The following is a 17014-nucleotide window of genomic DNA, read 5'->3' on the forward strand; positions in this document are numbered from 1 at the left end:
TCAATAAGAGTTTCATAACATAATACCAAAAATTTCAAGGGTATGATCAGAAATTACATGTCAGACCAAGAACCAGGAAAATCTCAACCTGAAAGAGAAAAGATAATCAACACACATCAACATCAAGATCACACAGATGTTGAAATTATCAACGAGAATTTTAAAGCAGCCATAATAAAAATACTTCAATGAGCAGTTACGAACCCTTGCAACAACTTAAAAAGTCTCAGGAAAGAAACAGAATATATATTTTTAAAAACCATTTGTAAATTTTATGGGTGGCTCAGTGGGTTAAGAATCCAACTCTTGATTTTGGCTCAGGTCATGATATCACGGTTTATGAGACTGAGCCCTTGTGGGGCTCTGCACTGACAGCAAGGAGCCTGCTTAGGATTCTCTCTCTCCCTCTCTCTGCCCCCCACCCCACTGGTTCATTCTCATTTCCCTCTCTCTTTCTCTCTCACTCTCTCTCTCTCTCTCTCTCTCAAAAATAAACTTTAAAAAACCCATATGTAAATTTTAGAATTAAAAAAAAAATCATTGGAATTTTTTAAACCCTCAATATCGGAATGGAGGGGACCCAGGAAAGAATCACTGAACTGGAAGACAGAACAGTAGAATTGACCGAAATTCACCAACAGACAGAAAACAGAGTGAAAAATGTGAAGAGAACCTCAAAAACCTGGGGAACTATAACATTTGTCATTGCAGTCTACGAAATAGAGAAAAAGAGTAGAGATGAAAAAAGTATTTGGAGAAGTTACAGCTGAACATTTTTCAAATATGGAAAAGAAATAATGGCTGAAAACCTTTTAAAACATGGAAAAAGATACAAACCTATAGAATTAAAAATCTGAGAAAACCCCAAAATGGATAAACCCAAAGAAATCCATGCCAAGAACCATCATAATCAATTTCTGAAAATTAAAAACTTTAAAAAAACTAAAAAACTTTAAGACATAGAAAGTACCTTGGAAGCAGCAAGAGAGAAATGACACCTTACATGCAAAGGAAAAACAATTCAAATGACAACAGATTTCTCATCAGAAACCATGAAAGCCAGAAGGAAGCAGCACATTTTTCAAGTGCTGAAAAGAAAGGACTGTTAACCCAGAATTCTGTACCTGGTGAAATTATCCTTCAGAAATGAAGGAGAAATAAAGACATTCTCAGATGAAGGAAAATTAATAGAATTTGTCACCACCAGACCTACCTTAAAATAATGGCTAAAAAAGTTCTCCAAAAAGAAAAGAAATGGTAAAAGATGGAAACCAAAAATATAAGAAGAAAAAAAAATTGAAAAAGCACAGACACAGTTAAATACAACAGACTTTCCCTCTTGAGTTGTCTAAATTGTTTGATGGTCAAAGCAAAAAGTAATGCATTGTCTAACTTGGATCTCAATGCATGTAAAGGCAATATTTATGACTATCATGTCATACACAGGGAGGAGGACAAAGGGGCTTACAAGTTGGTATCTTAGTTCAAGCTGCTATAACAGAATACCACAGACTCACTGACTTAAAGGACAGGCATTTCTTTCTCTGTGAGTCCAAGACCAAGGTGCCAACAGATCTAGTGTCTGGTGAAGGTCATCTTCCTGGTTTATAGACGGCCAGCTTCTTGCTGTGTCCCCACATGGTGTGAAGCAGAGAGAGAGGAAGCAAGTTTCCTCAAGACGCTTCTTATAAGGACACTAATACCATTCATGATAGCTCCACCTTCAAGACCTAATTAATTACCTCCCCAAAGCCCCATTTCCTAATACCATCACATTGGGGATTAGGATTTCACCACAGGGATTTTGGGGGGTTACATTCAGTCCACAAGAGGAGTTAAGGTTTCACTCAAACTGCTAAAACATTGATATCAGTAGGTATCAATGCGGTAATTATACAGTTCTGTATCTTCATTATGGTGGTAGTTACAAGAATCTACCTATTCCTATTTTTGTGGGAAAATAGCATAAAACTAAATGCAAACATTGTACCAATATCAATTTTCTGGTTATGATATTGTATTACCATCATGCAAGGTGTAACTGTGGAAGAAAATGGTGAAGGACACATGGACATTCTCTGTACTATCATTGCAATTTCCTATAAATCTATAAGTAATTCAAATTAAAAAGTTAAAAAAAAAAAAAAAAACAGAACTCAGAGTGCCTGGGTGGATCAGTCAGTTAAGCATCCAAGTCTTGATTTCAGCTCAGGTCATGATCTCACAGTTTGTGGGTTCAAGGCCCACATTGGGCTCTGTACTGACAGTGCAGAGCCTGCTTGGGATTCTCTCTCTCCCTCTCTCTCTCTGCCTCTCCTCTCTCATGTGCTCTCTCTCTCTCTCAAAATAAATAAACCTAAAAATAAAATTTTTTTAATTTTTTTTTAAACTGAAAAAAAACACACAAAACCCAGAACTGTTCTAGGTTAAAAGAGGATAAGACATAAACGCAATGTGAAAAACTTTGGATTTTGATTTTTAAAAATTCAAAAAATGGGGGGTGCCTGGGTCGCTAAGGAGGTTAAGAGCCTGACTCTTAATTTTGGCTCAGGATTTGATCTCACAGTTCATGGGATCAAGTCCTGAGTCAGTATCTGTGCTGACAGCACAGAGCCTGCTTGGGATTCTCTCAGTCCCCCTCTTTCTCTGCCCCTCCCCTGTTCTCACTCTCTTTCAAAATAATTAAATAACCTTAAAAAAATCAAAAGGTGGGAAAATTTGGGGAAACTATAATGTAGATGGGACATTTGATGACACCAGGCAAAATTATTATTGATAATAATGTTATGGTAAAAGAGTAACGCCCTTATTCCTAAAATATGTGTGCTGAATTATTGAAGGTTAACATATAATGAAGTCTGAAACTAACTTGCAAATGGTTCAGGGAGAAAGACAGCAAGAGAGAAATATAATAAAACATTATCAGCTGTTGACTCTATAAAGAAAGTATGAAAGTGTTCTCTGTCCATTCTTGCAATTATTCTGTATGTTTATAAAATTTTCATTTTAAAAAAGTTGGAGGGGTGGAGTGGAAGGATATGTGATAAAGCATAGTAAAATGTTAACTGTGGAATTTAGGTGGTGGATAATTGAGTGTTCCCTATAAATTTCTATTGTGCCATAGGCCTGAAGTGTTTAAATTAATATATGGGGGGAGAGAAAGCTGAGGAAACATATCACAGCCCAGCGCCCTCCTCCAGCACTCCCTATACTCCCCGGCCCAGTTAAATACATACTTATGATAATTAAAATAAAACATCATTTGCCAGGAACAAAACCTTGCCTGGCTTCCTGCCTGGAGAAGCCCTAGCAATGCCTCCCACTTTTCCCATAGTGGTAAAACCCCAGCCAATGCCACGGTCCCCACAGCCACACTGAGGAGGCTCCCATGGGTCCTGCTAATTGTCAAGGAGAGACAAATCTGAATATGTTATATATATATATATATATATATATATATATATATATATATATACTAAAAAAAAACAACAACAACATTCTACCATTGTGGTGGGAGTTTTTAACACACTAAAGTACCCAAGTTAGGAATTAATAGACAAAGAAACTGAAAAATAAAAAGGAATATAGAAGATAAAAGATTTAGAAGCTACATCTATGGTGCCCAGATCTATGTAACGGTTAACAAGAACTCTTTGAGCCATGCCACCCACCTTAGAATGGGTCTGCTCAAATAGTTCAGCCTTGGCTGGTCTTCCTGATAACACCACCATAATAGAGACTGTTCTGGACAGCCGTAGCACCACACCTGCTCTGGTTCTTAGTTATATAAGCTTTGAGATATTAAGAATATTCTGAATTCTGCACAAAATGTTCAGCTCTTGACACAGGTTAATAAGAAGTGAACCAACCCCCCCCAAGTAAATCTCATTATTTAAAGCAAGGCCTAAATTCTCTGGAGGCTTGTTTTCCCTCTCTGGTTCTTTGAGAAGTGAAGAATCTAGCCATTCCTGCCCCATCTCCTGTAGCTTTCTTCCATGGCCCCTGTAAAGTTCCATCTACCTACAGTCTCCAGTGTTACCCACTCCTACCAGTGACAAAAAACAACCCATCCCTGCCTTGTTATGACAAAACTCCTTATCTTATCCCATGAGCAAGAGTCCAATCAAACCAAACATTGAAAATAAATTATGCCTATACCTCCCCAGAGACGGCTGAACTGCTAAGAGCCATCTCCATGTTTAGAAATAAGAAACAAAACCTAGTCCATTCACCCATCCATCCCAGTTTTCTGAGCCCTTCTGTTTTCTGATAGCTGGGGCTAGAACTAGCACTGGCTAAGAAAAATGGCCAAGAGTGGTTGGTAGCAGAGGGCCAGGGCTCAGGTGACTGGGTAAAAGGAACATTCTTGAAGATATGTCCATGTAATAGCATTGTATAACTATCAGAGAAAGCAAAAATCCAAAGAATATTGTAGTTGGGTGTGTTTGTAAAGTCAGAGACCCCCTCCCACCTATTCAGTCACACCTACCACATATACAGCCCCCTGCCCTGCCCCACACCTCAGTCTGCCTCAAGTTGTCTCTTTCTTCCTACGTATATGCCACAAAGGAATGGTAGGTAGGGCACTTACATTTTGTCACCCACCTTCCTCTCTCAACCAAATACAACAATAATCTGTGAACTGATTTATCCATCTCCATGCAGTTTAAAGAAGGCTTCATCCAAGTTTTCTAGAAGTTTCATGACCACCCGTCCAGGTGATATCCTTCCTCCATCCCTTTTCAGAATCTTTGGGTGATGAGAAAGTGAAGATGGGAAGATTCTCTTAGGAATAAGGCAGCTTGGGAGCTTTAGGATGCTGAGGGAATCATTTTGAATGCTTTGCATGGTGCTTCATAAATGCCAAAGTTGTTCTGCAACACATTAGGGCCCGGTTTTGGTTTGAGTAGTGAATAAATGATTGAGAAAAGATGTATGATTTTGACCTCTACACCAACTGAATGAGGTAGGTGTGAAGAGTATTATCCCCATTAAAGGAAGAAAGGCCAGGCTCAGAGAAATTCAGGGACTTGGCCAAAGCTTGTAAGTGGCAGGAAAAGTTAACGACTGGGTCTTCAGGTCCCTTGCCTCAAAGGAAACAAGGCTTCTAAATCTTCCTCTGCCACTGACATGAGGTTTGCCCCCTTTCTCCTATCTCAGTCCATAGTGAATTTTTTCATCTGAAACATGAGCAAACTGGACCCAGCCATCAGTCTGGCTCTTGAACTGGCCCTCTAGAAAGCCAGGCGGAATGGGTAGGGTGGGTGGCCAAGTCTGTGCCTCCAAGAGCTCCGCTGGTCTGGAAGCCAAGACCTCTGTCTCAAAGACCCAGTTTGAAAGGACTAGGGCCACACCGGATCTAGTGCAGGGCCTGGCCGCACCATCCCTGCCGGCTCCAATCCCAGGGACCTCCGTCGGACCATGGCAGTGCTGGATTCGGGGTGCCACAGGGACTCCAAGGGCCTCCAGCTCGCATGAACCCAGAGCTGCCCTCTTCGGCTTCAGCATCTCTAGTGCTCACAAACGCCCATAGCGGGAAGCGCCCGCTATGCCAGTAGTACCCCACGTTCGTTAAGCCTGAAAGCGGGACACGGAAGTCGGCAGCGACCGGCAGCGACCGCCCGCCACCGCCCGCCACCGCCCGCCACAGCCGCGGGACCGTGAGCTCCAGCGCCTAATGTTCCGCGGGATGAGTTCACTCTGCGCCTGCGCGCAGAGCGTGCGCAGTGATGGAGGCGGGGGGTAGGACCGGGTAACGTGGGCGGGGCGGATATCTCGCAGCAGCTGGTGCACTGGAAAGCTACCAGCGGAGAGGTTTATCCGAAGCCACCAGATTCCAGAGGGGGACGCTGCGGGGCGTTGGACCCCAGACCAACTCTTGGGGTCTGTGGATCCTGTTGATGGAGATGAACGAATTCTCGGCGCGTTTCTGGAAGGGTTTGCAGGGCGGGGCCGAAAAATGTGGGAGCCGTAGTATCACAGCCCACATGTGACGTCATAACACTGCATAAATGAGATAGGTAGACCTGGCGGAGCCCGGGCGTATCTTGCCAGAGGCAAATGTGACGTTACAGCGCCTTAGTGCCTTGGAAGGTGGGCTGGGATTCCTTTGAGCCAGCTCTCGAGACACCAAGATTCCAGGGGTGGGGTTGGGTATGTTATCACAGGTCCCACATTCTTGGAACTGAGGTTGTATCTAGGAGCCCTAGACCAGCCCACCGCATCTCTTCTTTTCCCCACAACCCTATACTAGCCCTGACTCCCGCGGCCAAGAGGTCTGAGGAAAAAACGGCCCATTGTACGCCCCAGACCCCTGGCTACATTTCAGAAGAAGGGGGTGGAACCTGAACCTCTTCTTGGGAAGAAACCCCTGCGAGCTTTTCTTTCTCCACGGTGTACCGATCTCCTCCCAGAGCACCTGGAAGCTCCAGGCTGCCTTAAGGGTTTCTCGCGCCTTCTACCTGTTCAGCAAAGAGATCCAGCCGAGTAGCCCCGCTCCCTTGCCCCTCAGAGAAACAGATGGCCTAGCAGCTTAGGGAAGGACTCCCGCTGAACTCTCCTCTCGCCTCCTTCACTCCCGAAAGCTGGGCACCTGAGACCACAAAAGCTTAAAGTCTGAAGACTGGGGTCGGATAAGGATGGGATCTTCTAGGCGTGTAGCGGGAATGGGGGAGTGTCCCCTTTGCAGAGTGGGTAGGCAATAAAACCCAAGCATTTCCGGCATTCTCATTGCCTTTTCTTGCGTCCCACAGAGTAGGAGCTGGAAACTGTCCCCCAACCACGTTGCTAGGAAAGGTGGCCTGTGTGATGTCTTGTGGCCAGAATCCCCAGATTGCCCTCCCACTTGCCCTTCCATTTGCTGTGTTGTTACTACATAGCGTATGAACAATCACTGTCACAGTATAGACAGCGAGCTATGCTGAGAAGTGGCTTCTGGGTCCATCAGGATGATAGAACCATAGTAGAGCAAGGCAAGGCAATGGCATTGTGAGTGGTGAAGGTCTTTGGGCAGTACCCTGCCCCACTCCCAGCCCCCCTCTATAAACCCTGTGCTGGGAATCCATTCTTCTACACGTGATATTATCGAAAGTCAGTTGCAGGGTCTAGGATGGAAGGACGGGGATTCAGGTTACCAGAGGTGGCGCGGGCCAGAATGGAAAAACTCGCCTGCGAACCTCCCCCATTTCACAGCTTTCAGGAGGTCTTTGGGGAGGGGCTAACTGCAGAGACTCTTGTTGTTCTGGAGGAGTGGGAGGTGGCTAACTTGGGGTGGAGTGCGTTGGGCGGGGGCGGAGCGGGGCGCAGCAGTAGTAAATCCTCAGGAAAGATGGGACCCCAGAAAGAGCAGAGGAACTGAACGAGGCGCTCCGTCAGATCCTCAGGGGTGCTCAAAGCTCTCTGTGACAGGTGTATGTACTCAGGCACTGTCGTCTTGGAACAACCACGTCTCCCGACCTCCTGGGGCTAATGACAGAAACGATGTGGGCCTGCCATGGACCCTCACGTAAGCCATGGCCAAGTGCAGACCATACTACGGACTGCACTGGCTGGGCTAAAGCCAAGTCCAAAACCCACTGATTAACTCTCTCTCCCTCTCTGCGCCCAGAGATCACAGTTCTCTGGGATCCAGATTCTGGTCTGTCCCGGGTCGCATCCTTATGAAGCTGCAGAAGAAGGGCTGTGATCTTGCCGGACTAGCGGAGATCCCTCAGTCCGGTCAAGACCCGGCAGCCCACGGTCCTCATTCGCAGTGGGCCGTGGAACCGATCAAGAAGTTTTTGAGCGCAAGACCAGATATCCACAGGGGTGGTGGACAGGGGCTGCGGCAGAAAGTTCTGCCGAGTCCTCAGCAGGACGCACTGAGGTGCCCCAGTCCTGACCCGCCCCTCCAGGCCTGTCCAGCAGGGGGCAGCGTGGCTCCGAACGCGGAGGGCAGGGCTCTCAGCGCAGGCCCAGCCAAGGCCACCGGGACACGTTGGGCCCCGGAACCGCGGAGTTCAAGCCCACAAGGGGGGCGGGGGCGGGTATGCCCAGAGGAGGTGACGATGGTTCAGTGAAAGTCTAGAGCGTTTTAACTCTTATGGCCTGGGCTTCCTTTCTCAGGCCGCAGGGCTCTGCCGGAGGCTGGGACCTTGGGTCCCCGTTGCAGGGAAGCTCGGCCCATCGTTCTTCGCGGCCGCTGAGCTCCAGGCTCAGAAGCCCGAGAGGCCGAGCGCTCGGCTTGGGAAAGGCCTCGGGCGCTACCGCCTGCGCCGCCCTGCGGTCAGGACACTGGAGCTGGGGGAGCCCCGCCCCGCCCCAAGAAGGAGAGCCCCCGGCGGCCTGGCCTCTAATTGTGGGAAAACTAGACGCCCCGGGGAAGGTTCAACTTGTGGAGGGAGGACTCAGATTTCCCCTCCTAAACTTCCCGGGCCTCCCAGGGCGCCCGCCCCCGCCATTCCTGACGAGGCTTTAAAAACTGTAGGGAATCTTTGGGCGTGGAGCCGTACTCCGGGCAGGGGATGAGACCCAGCCAGAGAATTGTGTCGGGGGGATCCTAACGGAGGGAGGGTTGTAGGTTTGGGGCTTTGGGGAAGCAGCGATGATTGTGCATTTGCAACGGGGTATTGGGGCCCTGGGCACAGTACTGGTCCTGAGGCTATACGTGAAGGCACCCCACCACCACCACCACCACCACCACCAAAGCAGATGCTGGAGGCCAGTAGGAAAGCCTTTGGTTGGAGAGGTGGGTGACATTCTGTTCCCTTAGTGGATCTTAAGCGACCTTGGCACCCGGAGACGTTGTGATTTTTTTTAAGGCCGAAGTAGTGGCTGCAGGCTGGGTTTCCTTGTAAACTACCAGCCCCGTGGAGGTGAGGGGTGGGGACACTGAGACCCTAAAGACCGAAGTGGAGGAGTAAAGTACGAAAATAAACATGGGGCCGGGGTAGACCAACACAGGGAGAGAGGAGGCTTCTCCACCCATCTCAACCCTATCACCCCAAGAAGGCCGGGTTTCCGGAAGCGGGACAGGTTGGAGCGGGCAGGGAATCCTGCTCCTCTGAAGGAAAGAAGCCTCCCAGTGTCCTGTTTGGGAGGGAGAATACCCATCCTGCAATGCCTGTAAAATAACCGTTTATTTCATATTTTAAAAAACTCCAGTGATAAATGTCCGTTACCGATGGTCAGCATAAAGTGCCAATCGCAATACAATGCCCTGCTCCTAGCCGGCTGCTCTCTCGTGGTGACGGGACGGCGGAACAGGGGAGCCGGAGGCCGGGCCCGCTGCAGCCGCAGGGCTCAAGGCCCCCGCCCCGCCATCCGAGTCCGAGGGCCCACGGCCGACCGGCTGCGGAGCAGGGAGGGGGCGCTCCTTGGCCCCGCGGTCCCAGGGCCCGGCGGCAGAAGCAGATACACGGATTACACTTTTGCAGGCTCCCGGGGTGGGGATGGGGACGGGAGGAGGGGGTGGACTCTGCAAACGCACAGAACTTCCTTCCCTCTCCCCTCTCTCTCCGCAGGCAGAGTTACAAGCTTATATGGTCAAAGAAAAAAATAATAAAGTAAACGTATAAAATAACAATAGAAAAAGTAATACTTCTGGGAGAGGCGCCGCTGCGGCTCCGCGGAGCTTTCGTTCTTTTTTTAAATGCAGTTTCCCTTCCGCCACGTGAGTACCGCCTTTTGGCCAAGACTTTAGCCGCGTCCTGGGGGAGCCGCCCTGGCGGCTGGGGTCACGGCTCCGGGCGGGGCTCTCGAGTTCCGCGTGCGCCCGGGACCCAAGGGACAAGTCTGGGATAGGGGAAGGTCCCGGGAGCCCCTCCCGCTGCCCGCCAGAGTCGCCTTCGGCTTCTGGTCCCTCTGGAGGAGGGGGTATCGTAACCCAGGGTCCTGGTGACCTGGAGGCTCTTTTAGCATTTGATCTTGGAGGTTTTGAGCTCCTTCACCTGTGAGTGTAGCGTCTTGTGGACAGCGAGAGTCCTGGACTGGCAGAATCCTTTCCCACACTCTTGACACTTGAAAGGCTTCTCTTTGGAGTGAATGTATCTGGAAGCAAAAACAGAATTAATCTTTGCAAAATGATGTAATGTTATAAACAGTTATCTAAGATCCCCTCCCACTGCAACCAGGCGCTTGCCCTCAAAAGAAAGTGGGGGGGGGGGGAACCTAACGTGGAGTGGGCAAAATTCTAAGTTTGTGAATAGAGTAGGGAGGTGAAGGAAACTGGCAGGCAATATCTGACCCATCTGATACATCAATGGGTCCAGCTAGGCCCACCCCTGCCTTCCCCAGGAGGGGCAAGCACTGTCTCCTTATAAGGTCTGGGTTAACAATAAAGGTGAATGAGGGGACCCAGGGGCAGGGAGGACAATTTGCTGGAGCTGTGCTGTCCAAGTGGGCAGCCACTAGCCACATGTGGTTATTAACATGAAAAGTAAGTAAAACTAAAAAGTTAATTTCGCAGTCACACTAGTTGCACATTTCAAGTGCTGGGCGGTCACATGCGTCACGGGTCCCCCTGCCTGTCACCGCAGAAACTTGGACTGAACAGCACTTGCAGATGCACAGGTGAAGGAAGGGATGAGAAGGCTGGCATGCCTGTCTGATGCTCATGGAGACCTGACTTATTCTCCCCAAGCTCTCTCCACCCATCCTCCAAGAACCTATGCCTAAGCCTAGTATGGCTTCCTTTGCGATGTTAGAGAATTCCCAGAAACTGGGAGGCCTGGAGAGCCGAAGTGGGGCTCAAGAACCACCTCATTAGGGAGGAGGATGGTGAGGACAGTGACAGACAGCTTTGGGGGAGGGGGGCACACGCCGTACCTGTGGTCCCGTAGGTGGTCTTGCCTCCGGAAGGCTTTGTGGCAGATGTCACACGTGTAGGGCCGCTCATCGGTGTGCGTCCGCTCATGGATAAGGAGGTTGTAGGACTTAGTGAAGTGGCGGCCACAGAACTTGCAGACGAACTCCTTCTTAGTCTTGGAAGGCAGGCGTCCCCTCGTGGGCTTCTTTTCGGGGGACAGCTTGGTTACATCCAGGAGGGCACCCAGCCCACCAGTGGGGGAGCCAGGACCTTCCCCCCGGCCAAGCTTGGATGGATCTTCTTGTGTGGCAGCTAAGGCCAGGTTGGCAAAATCAAAGCGTGGCTTGGTCTTGAGCACAGAGGGGCCACTGCCTCCAACGGTGATCTCAGGCTTAGGCTGGATTACGTGAGGAAACCAGGGAAAGGCGGGCAGTTGGAAGCGTGTGTCCACGAGGCTGGACACGGCGCCCGGGACTTTGGAGAACGAGGAGCGCGGCAAGTGCATGGCAGGGTAGCCCAGCGTCCACTGGTGCAGGTGCACAGCGTGCAGTGCGCTGAAACCGTACAGATTAGGCAGGTGGTCCGAGGGCACCGTGGGCAGGCCATTTACTGCCTGAAGGAAGGAGTAGTTGGTGAGCTGCAGGGATGGATGAATGGGCACTGGCGCTGGCAAGGTTTTGCTGCCCATTGCGGTAGCTGCAGTGGGTTCTCAATCGCAATCTGCAAAAAAAAGAAGAGAAAAGAAGGGAGAGAAAAAGAGAAGTTCAGAGGAATTCCAGCTCAGCCACACCCTCTCTGTGGCCCAGGGCAGACGCTGGGAGTCTGAGACCCCACTGAGGGAACCCACTGCCCTCAGAGAGAAAATGGAAACTTCTCTGATGCAAGGGCTCCCTCCAAATGGCCATGGCAGAGACACACAACTTGCTACAGAAACCAGCAGGAAACAAATCCTATGCAATGCAACCAACTTAAATGAGGGCCTACAGTGGAGGCAGAAGCTGGGGGAGACTGGTGTGTGGAAATTTACATCCACGCAAGCCTGAGTCAACACAGAATTTCACTCTCCGGCGAAGAGAACAGGAACTTGGAAGCACATTTACATGTTCATGTGCAGATAAACAGAAATGCACAATGACAGATAAACACAGATTCACATGTTCTGAAGCAGAGATGACAACAAGGTGGCAAGATAAACTGAGATGATCAGTGTTGTGCTGCTAAACAAAATGCTGGCGTGAACATGTTCACATGTGCGTGCGCGCGCACACACACGCACACATGGGATTGCATGGAACCCACACAGGGCCTCCAGGGAAACAGCACACATACAAACACACACAGATCTGTACATCTCCCAGCTCCTCTGCATTTAGCTCTACTTAGCTGATCTTCAGTCTGGCTTCTAGAAGCCATGTCATCTTTCTCCTCAAAGCTCTCAACTTTGACCTCAAATTTGCTTCTCTGCCTCACTATTAATGAGCCCTCTTGACACCACCCTCTGCGGCTGCTTTTGGGCTGACTTCTTACCTGAGCCCCTGGGAATTAATTGCCTTTGAAGGTGATGATACCCGCCTTCATTTACGAATTCAGTCAAATATCTGCAGGTACACACAAGGGGGCTTCGGTGCCCTCCCTACTCCATCAAACAGGGTGCAGTGTCTCTGGGCTCTCGGATATTTGTGTGCGCAGTGACACCTGGGTAGGTGGGTATGCCTATGGGCTACAGTATTGAGGCCAATACAATCAGCTTCTATGCTTTCTGTGCCCTCCAACTGCAAGGCCAGGAAGCTGAAGTGACCAGCAGTCTAGCATCTCCTGGCCTCCTTGGTCAGGATCTCCAGCCTCCGTGGACAAGTCTGGGTTCTGCAGAGAGACCTTTCATCTCCAAGCCTCCCAGACACTCTTAAGTCAGTCTGTCCAATGGAGGCAAAAACATGGAGAAGGAAAAGTAGAAAGTACATGGTGGGGGGGGGGGTGGCTTGTGAGGCTCAAGTGGTGAACTCTCTCAGCTCTGAGCTGAGGGCTACTCGAGAAGTCACTGAGGGAACAGGGTGCTTGGTTCTTTGCCTGTCTCAATCCCCTGCTGCCCACTTTTCCCTTACCCCCATTTCCCCTCTTCTCTTCCTCAGATTGCTCCTCTAACCTTCAGTAAGCCCCCCTTCCTGGGTTGTGCAGGCCACGGTACCGCTCCTTCCCACTGCTGGACGCTGACACCACCCAGACAGTTCCCCTAGGCTGGCTTACCCTCAGCCCAAGGCCACAAGGCCCAGTCGGACTCGGCAGCATTTCACTGCAGCAAAGCTTCTCACGGGAGATAGCCCTGCCCTTTCAGGAAGGAGTATGGACAATCTCGATGCAGAAACCCTTTCCCTTGGAAGCTGTCAGAGAAGTCACTGGCTGAATAGTAGGCCCGCGGAGAAAGAGGTTCTGCAGGGGGTGGAAGGTGCAAAACACTGAAAGCCTGCAGAGATGTTCCCACTGCAGGTTACATTAGCAACCCAGCAAAAACCCAGTGTTAAGGCAGCAATTAACTCAGCCTGGCGCCTAAGGACCCGCGCCTCAGTAGCAGAGGGCCTCCCTACCAGTTTTCCCTGCGGCTTGGATCACTGGTGGTCCGGTGATCCCAGAGCGCCGAGATCATCCTAGAGCGCTAACACCCCGCGAAGCAAAATACGAATTGGGGCAGAGAGAAAGCAGGGGAAGGAGAGAGGAGGGAGAAAGAGGGCTCTCACCAACTTAAAATGTTGGCCCAGACTTAGGTGATTAGGTGAGGTGAGCGCTCTTTGATTTGCTGTCACCTCTTTTTCCCCTCCTGGCGCTGGAAATCAGATCCTTATTTCCGGCTCCCTGGGGCCGCCGGGGCCACCAGCACGCCCGCTTGCTTCTCTAGGTGCTCGGCCTATCTGCCGGCCAAGAGAGCGGCGGTGACGGTGAGACTCTGGACTGCAAAACGACCCGAGCCCTGCCTGTGCCCCGGTGGGGAACCCACCAACGTCGGGTACTAACCTGGCCTCTCCTCGCCTACCCTGCCTACCCTCAGGAGCCGAGAAGACCTGGGGCTCCATAGGGGGAGGGGGCTTTTGCAGCCATCACTACTCTTGGGAGCCAACCTTTCCGGGCTATCTGCCCGATCTTGTGTCCCCCAACACTCAATTTATTTTCTTCAGCATCACGGCCAGTTTCTTATTTTCTGCCGCAATCCGAGGCCAGGGCTCCCCAAGCTCTCGCCAACGACTTTCCCGGGGACGAAATTCGTTCGAAACGTGGCTCCTTACACTAGTACCAAGAATGGGCCAAATGCACGATCCGGTTTCAGGCGGTCAACTAAGAGAAAAACACAGTCTCACACTCGCCTCTCCAGCCGGAGAGGATGAACGAACTCCCAGCCCCTCGGAGTCCCGTTGCCCTGACCCGGGGGGCCCTTGTGTGAACGTTTTAGATTTTTAAACGCGAGGGCAAACACCTCTCCCCGGGCCAGGCATCCGCTTGGCAAGGAGCTTGAGCCTCGAGATCTGGGAGGTGCGGGTAAAGATCCCGACTACAGGCAGCAAAAGCAATTCGCGCTTCCAATCCTGGGTCCCCCGCGCAGTGCAGGCGCTCCTTCCCTCGCGCGGTCGAGCGCCAATTCCAGGTCTGCAGCCAGCCCTATGCCGGGCATTAATGAAGTGTGCAGAGTCTATTAAAGTGGTTTATTCGGGGCTAATTGAGCGTGAGCGAGTTAACTGCTTGCATTAATGAGGACGGAGCGAGCTCCACGAGCTTTCGCCTGAAGGAGCCCAGCAGCAGCCCCAGAAAATCATCCTTGACATCGAATCCCCAACACGCGTGGTGACAGGCGTCCAGGCCCCTGGTGGGAGGACTAACCACCACCGGATACTTCTGTTGAATTCTCCCAACGAACGAGAGCGAACGAACCCTTCGGCTAGGCGGCCGTCCCGCGGCATTTAAACGCCCGCTGAGTCCTTAGCGGTCTGTTCCCCAGTCTTAATGAAACCGCAATTACTTCGAGGAGCCTCGGATAAAACATCCACCCACTGGTCGCCCCCTGTCCCTGTCAGCCCTTGTCTTCTCTAGGACGCCATGAGCCTGGGAGACCAACTTGCTTTGCACGTGGTTTCTGTTCCCAAAAGCCAGCCCGGTTGAAATTTACCAAATTGTGGCAACAAAGAAACCCTCGCAGCTACTTTACCCTCTGAGAGCCCATCCCGCTACTGCTCGAGCTGTTGAAAAAGGACTGGATGTGGGTTTTCGTTCTTCTGAACCTAGACATGTCGGGAAAGAAAGTAGTTCCGCAGGCAGCCCCTCACCTCTTTCCCTCTCTCCTCGGGCTTCCCCCTTCTCTCCTGAAGGCTGAGTTAAGGGACAGTCAGGGGGAGGAAACGAATCCTCGCCTTATAAGTCCCAAGCCGGAGACATTCACGGCACCCACAGCGTTTCTGCTACTTGGGCGTGCGAGTCTCCAATTGGGAAAGAGTGCTCGCGACCCCCTGCACTCTTCCCTGAACCGAGACAGTCGCAGGTTAACTCCCCAGGCCCTGACTACACAGAGCAATCATCCTATTGAGAACACCCCGAAGTCAGAGCAGAAGTGCGAGGCGGGGTCAGGCACGCGGCCCTGCGCTCCGGGTCCAGCCGGCCGGATACCCGAGCGCAACTACGCAAAATAACAAACTTGCACGAAAAGCGCGACCCGGCTGGGGCATGCACCTGTCCCTGGCGCCGTCGGCTGCGGCCGTGGCCATCCATCCATTCTCTCTTCCTTCTTCGTCAGCTAAAGTAGGTCAAACTGTGCTAGGCGCGCGTTTCGGGAAAGTTTCTGCCCGCTGAAGTTTCTTCGGTTTCTTAGAGGGGGGCCCACAGGCTGACTCCCGAAGTCCGCGGGCATCTCGCCGCGGATTCCTGGGAGCCTGGCAGCGCGAGGGCCAGTGCTGGAGGCCCGCCCCCTCCTTCCCCGGAGGTCAGAGGCCGAAAGACCCCGCTCGGGAAGTCCCTGAGCCAGCACCCCCAACCACCCTGGGCTGCAGCTGCTCTCACTTTCACTAAGGTCCTGCAGCCTCCGTTTGGCAGGAGGAGCTTCCTTCTGGGACACAGAGAGAGGAGACACCCGCCGCGCTGTGACAGGGGACCCGGGAGCGCTGCCCGCATTCCCCTCGCCGAGCAGGGGCGCCCAGGGCTGCAGTTACCTTGTTCCGCGGCGGTCCCGGGCTGAGGGAGTCTCTGGGGCTCCGCTGCGGGGGACCCGGGAAGCCAGAGGCGCTGGATTCCACAGGCACCCCCGGAGCTCTTGAGTCCTGGCCCCTCTCCGGCTGCGGGGACTCCGAGCGCCCGACGCGCGGGAGCGCTCCACTGGCCCGGAGCCCTGCCCCCCGGAGGACAGTGAGCCCCGCTCGCAGCTCCCTGGTTGGGTCTGAACCGGGAGCGGCTGAGAACTTGCTGGGGAGAGACCGAGCTCCGACTCACTCATCCCTTAGCACCGAGCCGCCTACTTATTTTAATCCACCACCCTCCTCCCTCCCTCCCTCCTTCTCCCTCCCGCCTCCCCTTGCTTCAGGATTCCTCCCCTCCCTTGCCTGTCCCCCAACCCTGCCCTGCGCCTGCGCACTGAGAGACAAAGTTTTGCTGACCCGGGCAGCCGGCTTTGGCAGCGGCGTCGCTTTGCCACGGCCTCCCCGGACCTGCGTCCCCTGCTTTTCGGTCCTGTGCGACCCCTTTTGCATTGTTAGGCTCACGGTGGCATCCCTGGAGTGCTAAAGGAAACAACCTCAAGCAGAGGAGAGCAGGCTGAAACTGCACACTTCGCGGTCCTATTCCTGCTCACCTGGGACACAAGCCTGTGCAGGGGTGGTGGGAGGTCGCCCGGGATACCTGCGCCGAGGCTTGGACTCCAGTGCCCTTCGGACCCTGGCAGAGCCGCCCTTTCTTCCAGAATCCTTTCCCAGAGGCGGCTGGCCCTGGGTATCCAACAGCTTCTGGACGTCCAAGAGCGCTCATCGCCAGGGCAGTAAACCAGACCTGAATGCCTATGGCTGACCCCAGACTCTGGCTTGTGGAGTTCGGTGGAGAGATCAGAGGTGGAGGGCAAGAAAGTTATTCGAGTCCCAAACCCTCTGGGATTCCACTCTTACTTACAGTCTACCCCTCCAATCAGGTACTCATTGGTTTGGGGAGTTTGGAGAGCAAGCTGCAAAGATTGTCAGCTCCAGGACCTCTAAGCTAAAGGAACTGGTTCAG

The 17014-nt window shown here is 51.8% G+C and overlaps 1 protein-coding gene and 1 long non-coding RNA gene across 2 annotated transcripts in view; both read right to left on the reverse strand.

Moving 5' to 3' along the window:
• The window catches only part of LOC131484413 (uncharacterized), a 66631-nt gene extending 59616 nt beyond the window's left edge, over window positions 1-7015 (reverse strand). Inside the window, exon 1 of the long non-coding RNA XR_009248233.1 lies at window positions 4592-7015. This is a non-coding gene — a long non-coding RNA (uncharacterized LOC131484413). The remainder of the gene's footprint in view (window positions 1-4591) is intronic.
• Window positions 7016-9097: 2082 nt separating this feature from the next.
• On the reverse strand, window positions 9098-16260 carry OSR1 (odd-skipped related transcription factor 1). The gene is made up of 3 exons (XM_058682596.1): window positions 15967-16260; window positions 10804-11503; window positions 9098-10026 (listed from the first exon to the last, which is right to left on the reverse strand). The coding sequence occupies exons 2-3, from the start codon at window positions 11469-11471 to the stop codon at window positions 9891-9893; spliced, it is 804 nt and encodes a 267-aa protein (XP_058538579.1). The 5' UTR covers window positions 11472-11503; window positions 15967-16260; the 3' UTR covers window positions 9098-9890.
• Between the last annotated feature and the right edge of the window lie 754 nt (window positions 16261-17014).

The sequence above is a fragment of the Neofelis nebulosa genome, chromosome 9 (genome assembly GCF_028018385.1).
Source record: "Neofelis nebulosa isolate mNeoNeb1 chromosome 9, mNeoNeb1.pri, whole genome shotgun sequence".
NCBI classification, from domain to species: Eukaryota; Metazoa; Chordata; class Mammalia; order Carnivora; family Felidae; genus Neofelis; species Neofelis nebulosa.

Coding starts and splice junctions, on each gene's coding strand:
- OSR1 (XM_058682596.1), bottom strand. CDS start 11,471: ATGGGCAGCAAAACCTTGCCAGCGCCAGTGCCCATTCATCCATCCCTG. Junction 10,027..10,803: donor GACCACCTACGGGACCACAG/GTACGGCGTGTG, acceptor TTTTGCTTCCAG/ATACATTCACTCCAAAGAGA.